This window comes from Cryptotermes secundus, unplaced genomic scaffold, assembly GCF_002891405.2.
Source record: "Cryptotermes secundus unplaced genomic scaffold, Csec_1.0 scaffold1452, whole genome shotgun sequence".
In the NCBI taxonomy this organism is placed as follows: Eukaryota; Metazoa; Arthropoda; class Insecta; order Blattodea; family Kalotermitidae; genus Cryptotermes; species Cryptotermes secundus.
In genome coordinates, this window is record NW_019724770.1 from 9,679 (window position 1) to 18,778 (window position 9,100).

The 9,100-nt window shown below is 41.7% G+C and overlaps 3 protein-coding genes across 3 annotated transcripts in view; 2 read left to right on the plus strand and 1 right to left on the minus strand.

The window, feature by feature from the left end:
- Positions 1-1,967: 1,967 nt before the first annotated feature.
- On the minus strand, positions 1,968-2,395 carry LOC111863045 (histone H2A). Its single transcript, XM_023848995.2, has one exon. The coding sequence runs from the start codon at positions 2,365-2,367 to the stop codon at positions 1,993-1,995; it is 375 nt and encodes a 124-aa protein (XP_023704763.1). The 5' UTR covers positions 2,368-2,395; the 3' UTR covers positions 1,968-1,992.
- Positions 2,396-2,634: 239 nt separating this feature from the next.
- On the plus strand, positions 2,635-3,084 carry LOC111863043 (histone H2B). The gene has a single exon (XM_023848993.2). The coding sequence runs from the start codon at positions 2,672-2,674 to the stop codon at positions 3,041-3,043; it is 372 nt and encodes a 123-aa protein (XP_023704761.1). The 5' UTR covers positions 2,635-2,671; the 3' UTR covers positions 3,044-3,084.
- Positions 3,085-4,116: 1,032 nt separating this feature from the next.
- Positions 4,117-9,100, plus strand: part of LOC111863041 (protein yellow) — a 10,212-nt gene continuing 5,228 nt past the window's right edge. The window contains exons 1-2 of the mRNA XM_023848987.2: positions 4,117-4,608; positions 6,397-7,139. Of these exons, the coding sequence (XP_023704755.1) occupies positions 4,329-4,608; positions 6,397-7,139 (1,023 nt within the window). The 5' untranslated portion in view covers positions 4,117-4,328. The remainder of the gene's footprint in view (positions 4,609-6,396; positions 7,140-9,100) is intronic.

The window sequence follows — 9,100 nt, forward strand, 5'->3', positions numbered from 1 at the left end:
AAGTTTTAGACTGGGTTCAGTGTGGCAGCGACGTTAAGAGTATACACCTGATGATGGCCGATAGAGGCCGAAACATGTAGTGTAGAAAGAACAAGATCAAAGACATATAAATATATATTGTTTGCACTTAGGACGGAGTTTGTATCATTTATCGTGTAGTGTGCAACAGGATGCTTAAATATAATATTATATATATATATTTCCTAGTAGTACTAGCTACCACGGCAGTCTATTCACTTGAACGGTCGTATGCCTGACCGCCGCCAAGTTTAAGCCTCTTATACTTTCTGTGTCGGGCTTCGCCTTCTCCGATGTTGCTGAGAACCTTGTTTTGCAGGCGCTGCAATTTCACTAGATGGGTGTCTGCCGCAAACTCCCAGGCGGGTCTAGCATAAGTCATTACGGATATAATAAGAGCTTTGTGGACGGTCAGTTTAATGTTAGCGCTCAATTGCTCACTTTTGAATTGGGAATATACTCTAATGAATGTTCTGAAGGCCATGGCTTCGATCGTTTCTATGTGTAATCTCCATGTCACTCTCTTATCGAAGATTACACCTAGATATTTTGCACTATTTACAAATGTAATATTTAGTCTATTAAGAGTACGACAAGACTCAGGCGGTCGACGACCACGACAGAATTAGACCCCTTGAGTCTTTATCTTCATTAATTTTTATATTCCAGCGCTTACACCAAGTCTCCATTGAGCTGAGACCGTGCACGAAAAAAAAGAATATGCTAATTTATCCGAGACTTTAAGTCATCAGGTTAGCTTTCAGGAACATTTATAGGTATGTAAAATTAATTACTTAATTTTCTAACGTACCGTAATAATGTCTTGGTTAATATGAAATTACCTGTAAGGTGAGTCAATATGAACTTTCATTAAAATTTATCACCATTCAAAGTAATAGAGAATTGAGAGATTTGAACATACAAAATCATTTGATTTTGAAAAATAAGGGATTTGTACCTTAAATGTTTGCTCACCTCAGACGGGTCACTAGAATTCATTTACCATGACTGTTTACCGCCAGGGATTGACCGACAATGAGGTAAACTAAATTATTCCAAAATGATCCGTATTTCATTATTTTAAACGAAACATTAATACAAAGAAGAGTGCGATAAAACCATAGTGGAAATTTAGGAACCGATACTAAAAAAACATACATAGAATAACCACTAGGGAAAATTCATAATTTCCTGTCAATCCACTTGGTCGAAATGTTGCGCCTCAGATCGGTCACTGTTCACGAGCGCTCTGCCGACTTGTTTCCGACACACATGAATCAACTGATGATATCGGGTTTGAAAAATTTGGTAGTTCTCCGATAACTGAAGCGACAGTTTGTTCGCATCCTTTTAACTCTTTTCCCGGCATTTCGGCAACGATCACGCGAAGAAACCAAACGCGGTTTTTTAACGCCTGGCTGAGAGAAGCGTGGCGACTGGCCGCCGTGCGTTCACGCCTATGTATTCACGGCTTTTATGTTTACACGAGACGTGACCACGGCTGAACTACTTTCACTCCTAGTAGACGTCGCACCACGACAATGTAAATAACCCACAGAGGCTTAAACTTGGCGGTGGTCAGGCATATGATCACTCAAATGCCATGGTGGCGAATACAAGAAGTAGGGCATAATTTGCTGTACTGAGCCTGGATTGACAGAAGCCTCGTAGAAATTAAGGATTAACATTAAATTGAAATACTGACAAATGAAAAGGCCTGACCAGTCGTCAGAGACGGCGCTCCAAATGGACTTTCACAAAAACATTTGGTCATCATCCCCAGCTGGGGCTGACAAAGACTGACCGTGACTTGGTTTCATTTTGCGCTGCTCCATTCATGGACAATTACCGGGAATCGCGTTTGCCCAAATTTCCTGCTGTGCTCTTTACCTTAAACTGTGCAGGCCACATAATGACAACCACCCCCACATAATTTGGGGCCCTTATAAGGGCCGTTTTTGTCGGAACTTCACTTCAAGCTTTTTTTTCAGTCTTTTTCGGTAGCAGTACAGCCTGAATATTAGGCAAAACCCCACCTTGGGCGATCGTAACGCCAGACAGAAGTTTGTTCAATTCCTCGTCGTTACGAATGGCCAGTTGCAGGTGACGTGGGATAATTCTGGTCTTCTTGTTGTCACGTGCAGCATTACCTGCCAACTCAAGAACTTCAGCAGCAAGATATTCCATAACAGCAGCCAAATAAACCGGTGCACCAGCGCCTACCCTCTCTGCATAATTACCCTTACGCAGAAGCCTGTGAATGCGGCCCACGGGAAACTGAAGTCCAGCCCTACTGGACCTCGACTTAGACTTTCCCTTCACCTTGCCGCCCTTTCCGCGTCCAGACATCTCTCACACACTCGATAACAGCAAGAAAGTACGCCACAAAAATTTTCGAGGCATGTCAACGCTTGTCCTTTTGTTCACTAGGAGGAAACAGGACCTAGCCAATCAGGGAACGAGTTCTTCAGTCTTTTATATTAAATGAGTGGCAGCTGAGCCGAACCAATCAGATTGAGATCCGAGACGGTTGGATAACGAACCAATGAGATCTAGAATTCGAGTTCGCCCACGTCATAAAACTACGAACTTTTCAAAATTTTGTGAATAGTGCATTTCAGTCTTCGTACGTTGTATTGAGATTTTGAGCGCTATGCCTCCTAAAGCATCTGGTAAGGCTGCGAAGAAGGCCGGTAAAGCACAGAAGAATATTTCAAAGAGTGACAAGAAGAAGAAGCGGAAGAGGAAGGAGAGTTATGCCATCTACATTTACAAAGTTCTGAAACAGGTTCATCCAGATACAGGCATCAGCTCGAAAGCTATGAGCATAATGAATAGCTTTGTTAACGACATCTTCGAGCGAATTGCGGCTGAGGCATCGAGATTGGCCCACTATAATAAGAGGTCTACGATTACAAGCAGGGAGATTCAGACTGCAGTAAGGTTATTGCTGCCTGGAGAACTGGCGAAGCATGCAGTCAGTGAGGGGACGAAGGCAGTTACGAAGTACACGAGCGCTAAGTAAATTGATTTGTGATGAAACGGCCCTTTTAAGGGCCACAAATTTGTTTGGCGTGAGCATTGTTTGTTTAGATTAAGCAAATTTTTGTTACCGTTATTACTCTTGTAATTAGAGTGAAATCAGTGTTACTCGTTTCAGCAGCCTACTTCCCCTCTTCCATAGCCTGGTGATGAATGGAGCTACTATCTTACAAGGAGTGAGTTTTTTTAGTTTCAAATTCCGTTTGGTGTCTCTTCGCTTTGGAGGGCTTGCGTCCCTCGTTATTTGAGAGCTGCATAGAGCGTCGCTATTTAGGGGTTTCTAGGAGCGTATTTGGATTGTCCATTTTTATTCATATCGCAGCCTCAAGATTATTGGCCTTTTCTTCCTCACAATTTGATGCGTGATTTATATTTCTACAATGAGGTTGAAATCGAAAGTACTCGCGTAAGTTCTAGTTATGTAGAAGTACCTGAAATATACCCTAGATCTTGGGTGGACAAGTGGCTCTAGGGCAGGTACTGCTTCGAGCAGTTACACGGCCATTTGTCCTTCTGTCCTGTGGTGATATACAATCAAGGGCAGGCTACTGAATGTAATAATGCGTACATTTTGTTTTCTTCCGTCATACACATAGTTCCCGTGGGTAAATAAAAATATGTCGGGCGCATGTGCTTTCGGCGCCATGCCCCTTGCAAGAGACCCATTGCGTATGATAATCAGAATAACGGTAAACACCGTGTGTTTCCCTGAATGTCACTGAGGGACTGGTATTTGTAAGACACGAGTTCTCTTTGTGGCAGGAATTAATCTTTCTATTATTATTTAAATAAATCTTATATTTAAAATGTTGCACCATGTCACCATAAGACTCGGCGTTGCATAACGAAGTAATAACAAACAAGACCTACTAAACCACTTTTCCCATGTTTTTAAACAGGAAATGGTGCATTCTCTCCGCGTCCTCGGTTCGCTCCCATGGTATGTTGCCTAGACGCAGTCAGATATATCGACAACACTTCGAAATTCCGGGAAAGCCCGTTAACGCCTCTTATTCCACAGCATGCGTCACGACACATGCCTCAAAACCACGGTGTTTTGAATCACTCAGTCTCTCTTCCTCTGTGTCTCATCGCCAGGCATTCCCCGCAAGAGAAATGTAGGAAGAAAACACGAGATTGAAACCACAAGAATCCACTAACCTCAGAGATTTCTTGTCATTGTGTAGTAGGCATATATAATAAAAGAATTGCGCTATCTTGCGTAAGTTGGAACAAGACCTGTGAAGAAGTGCATAACACATGCCATCATGACAGTTGTAAACTGCATAGAATTGTGGTTTATTTTAGTGCTCTGTGTAAGAATTGTGACTGGAGGTGTCTTAGACGTAATATTCGAGTGGAAGGAGTTGGACTTTGCCTACCCTAATTCCAGGCTTCGTCAAGAAGCTGTTGAAAGTCAGTCTTTTATTCCAAGCAATAATGTACCTGTCGGTTTGGAAGTCTGGAAGAACAAACTGTTTATAACAGTGCCACGATGGAAACGCGGTGTTCCAGCGTCCCTGGCTTACGTCTACTTGAACCAAACAGGTAAGCACATCACTGCCACTCTTAACGGCTGGTAATGAACCAGCTCTTCTATTATGCTGGTTCTGTTAGTTATTCGACGGTTCTGTACTAAATGGTCCAGCAATTTGAATCTTTTCTGTCATTTTTCAGGTAGCATTTTTTTCGAAATATTGACTTATGTGTGGTTTATTCAACGACGCCCCAGTAGTTCAGTGTATATTCAGCGCGTCTGGAGAGTAATAAGATAGAAATGCAGTCATTGTGTTTCTGAACATTGTCCATTGTCCTGTTTTATTTGAAACACATTATTTTGGAGACTGGATTCTGTCTTTCATCTTTAGGCGGGATCAACTCAGCCGGGCCCAATCGATAGAGCTAGTCCCTATTTCACGACGGATGGGCAGTGGATAATGTCCAGAAACACATCATCACAGACCCTCGAAGATAGAAATCATTAAAAAATGTATCAGGAAGAAGACGAGTTCTGTAGTTAGTCGTGGGCTTATTTCAGTTGCTCTCCCGGCACAGCGATATGAATCAGAGGTGCAGGACTCCGAGCCGAGGTATCCCCAATACTCGTGACCGCAGTTAACAGTACCCAACGTATAAGATTGGCGGTGACTATGAAGAAAGCAGTCTTCTGGGATTTGGCACCGTGTTTGTGTGGTGTTAACCGACGTTTCGGTGGAACGTATCGCCTCCATCTTCAGGGTAGAAGGAAAAATATAAGAAATCCACAAGCGAAGAGAACGTGAGAACCGGTAAAAGGAGACTGGTGTTGGAAATATACACAGCTATGTGAGAGCATTGAAGGAAGGGGGGAAGGGCAAGTATACANTCTTCCATGACTTTTAGTTCCCAACATGTTTAAGGGGCATATGTTTTTACATAATGAAATGGAATTTCACTCAGTTTCTTGATTCTTCAATTATGAAGTTCAAAGAAACAACGTATAAGTGTATTTTAAATATCTACATAATGCCGTGCCAGTCACAGTGGCATCGTGGTCTAAGGCACGAACCATGTTCTTCCTCTCGAACACTGGCTTCACGGGGTCGAATCCCACTCGAGGCATGGATGTCTGTGTGCGTATATTCCGTGTTTGTATTGTTCTGTATGTAGGTAGCGGCCTATCGACGATCCAAAGAGTCCTACCAACTGTGTACGCATTAAGAAATTAAAAACTGTCCAAGGTCCACAAGGGCTATACAGCCATAGATGGAAATAATGCTGTGACCAGTGACCTATTGCTACTTCCGCTAGCATGTTTGGACGTGGTTATAGCTTCAGTATTACCTACGTACGAACGTCTGAAATCCTGAAGATTTTAAACGAGCATAGTAATCCTCCGCTTAACATTTCACTAAATAAAGTTCTTTCGTAACTACGCTGATAATCTTCTGTACACAGTATCGAGTTATCCATTTCCGTTGTTAAAAGTGACTGGGTAGAGCCAATGCTGAAACCGTAGCTAAAGTCAAAGTCATATTCAGATGATACTTTTAAGTGAAAGCTGCTACCTAGTGATACATATAGAAAAACTATTACATCAATTAAAGCTGTTTTACTCCCATTTGTAACCAATTTACTGACTCTCCCTTGCACATCCTTTTCCGTGAGAAGACTCATCACTTGCATGCAAGATTTGTTGTGGATTCTATGATCATAATTGCCACGAGAATGGACGTTGCGATGCCAATTACAGTTCTATGCATTAGCAAGTTAATGGTTTTCTCTGCAAATTATCTATACGTTCTCGCTTTTGAATACTGGACCGTTCCTACTTCTGAGGTAGTCTCTATTTTGCAGGTAGAAGTTCGCCAGAGCTGATACCATACCCGAATTGGGAAGCGCACGACCTGGACTCGGTCATCACACCTCGTTTTCAGCATGCCAACAGAAACAAGACTTGCATAGTTTCCCCTTTCCGTATCCGAGCAGATTCATGCGACAGGTTGTGGGTACTCGATACAGGAAAGACCGACATTCTAGACAGCCAGGAGCAAGTCGGGCCCAACCAGCTCCTTGTTTACAACCTCACAAACGATAAACTGATTCGACGTTATGAAATCCCCAAAACCTTCACAAGGAACGAATCCGTCTTTGCGAACATCGCTGTTGACGTGAAGAGTGGCAGTTGTGAAGATACTTTCGCATATATGGCTGATCTCGGGGCTTCCAGTATGGTTGTGTACAGCTGGGGGACAAATGCGTCATGGCGAATCACACATAGATACTTCCATAATGACCCCAAGGCTGGTACGTACCAAGTGGCTGGAGTAAACTTCGAGTGGACTGATGGTCTCTTTGGACTAGCGCTTTCAGCTGAGAACAGCAGTGATAAATATAGGACTCTATTCTTTCACCCATTCTCGAGTTTCAGTGAATTTGCTGTCTCCACCAGATTGCTTCAGAATGAGTCGCTGTGGACAGACCCTAAACGGTCTAATATGAGCAACCATGAATTCAAATGGCTCGGCGAGCGAGAAAGTAACACCCAGTCCAGTGCCTCGTTCTTAGATGAGCGGACTGGGATTCTTTTGTACACTCAGGTAAGGCGTTTTATCTTCTGCGATATAACGCCGTGTAATGCGCTGAAAGTTAACCGACTTTTCGAAGGAATATTTCTCCTTGTTACTCACGCTTGCTACTTCTAGACTCAAGATGGAGGGGAAATGTTCCTCAAAAATGTCTGTCGACCTTGAACGTACTACTTACTTACTTACTTACTCTGGAGGGGCCGCCAATTCTGCAGCTATTAAGAATTTCCCAGCATTTTATGGAACCCGAAGGTTCATTACCGTGTTCACAACAGCCCTCCACTGGTCCCTATCCTGAACCAGATCAATCCAATCGATACCATCCCATCCTATCTCTCTAAGATCATTTTAATATTCATCCGCCTACGCCTTGGTCTTCCCTGTGGTCTCTTTCCTTCTGGCTTTCCCACCAACATCCTATACGCATTCCGCTTCTCCTCCATTCGTGCTACATGACCTGCCCACCTCATCCTCCTCGACTTGATCATTCTAATTATACTTGGAGAAGAGTAGAAGTTATGAAGCTCCTTATTATGCAGTTTTCTCCAACCGCCTGTCACTTCATCGCTCTTCGGTCCAAATATTCTCCTCAACATCCTGTTCTCAAACACCCTCAGTCTATGTTCCTCCCTTAATGTCGGAGACCAAGTTTCACACCCATACAGAACCACAGGCAAAATTATAGTTTTGTATATTCTAATTTTTATGTGTTTGGACAACAGACGAGAAAACAAAGGTTCTGGACTGAATGGTAGCAAGCATTACCCGAGTTCAATTGCCTCTTAATTTCCTCCTGAATCAGGTTTCGATCTGTTATCATTGTTCCGAAATATCTGAACTGTGCCACATTTTCAAAACATCTGTTTCCTGTCTTTATGTCATGATTTTGTTAACGTACTACAGGGCATTATAATCCAGGAGATAGAAATATTCATAAGCACCGCTGTGACAAGTTCAAATCCTATTTGATATTAGTTCATACAGTATTAATACTGTTACGTGCCGCCTAGGGCCGGAATATTTGGAATCAGAACTCATCCATGGCTAGACAACGGCTAGCAGTGCCTAGGCGGCGAAGCCTAGGAAACCGTTGCCCCAGAAATGAAAGTTTATAACAGTGGCGTTTCCACCAATACAAACGAATTGTTTTTATTCAGTTTATTTAGGTTGTTATGCATGTTTTGTTTGTAATTTATTTGTAATGTCTTGTGGTAATTTTTGAAATTAGTTTTGGTAATGAACTCTTCAATTTTGTTTCTGTAGTCGTTTTGTATAGTATAACTAGCGTGTTGCCTCTGTCGGCTTTTGTTATGATTAGTTGGTTTTAATTCTTTGTGCCTTAAGCTTTCAATATTTTTCATTCGAGATGTTCTCAAAATTTTTTGGCGTCTCTCTTTTAAGGAGTTGTGTTTATTTGTAATCCTTGGGATGTTATTCACTACTAGTTATCTCATATATCCTTCGTCCTTTTCTGGTAGTTGACATACGGCTGTGTCGGCTTCGATCGCAAGCGTTTGCATCCACTTTTTATATTTGTTGTGTAGGTTATATTTTAGTCCTTTGTTTAGGAGTTGTATTTCTATGTCAGTGAAAGCAATGTCCATTACATTTTCTGTTCGTTTATAAAACGTATGATTGGTTCATTTAACTGTAGTTTGTGTACATGTGTTTTGAATTGAATTGAATTTATTTACATTCTATAAATCCTAAGTAGGTTAGTACCTTTGGATACAGAACAAGTCAAAAGGTTACATACATAAGTACAGGCAATTTTAGCTTAAAAATTAATATAACATAATTTTACATCATTCTCTATTTACATTGAAGTATTCATCTAAAGAGTAGAAGGAATGAGCATGTAGATAATTCTTTAACTCTGATTTAAACTTTTTAGTATCATTGCCCAAGTTTTTAATACTTTGTGGCAGATTGTTGAACACTTTTATGCCAGTAAAGTAGACTCCTTTTTGATA

What these genes read in the sequence shown, in the direction of transcription:
- LOC111863045 (XM_023848995.2), bottom strand. Translation starts at nt 2,367, where the DNA reads ATGTCTGGACGCGGAAAGGGCGGCAAGGTGAAGGGAAAGTCTAAGTCG.
- LOC111863043 (XM_023848993.2), top strand. Translation starts at nt 2,672, where the DNA reads ATGCCTCCTAAAGCATCTGGTAAGGCTGCGAAGAAGGCCGGTAAAGCA.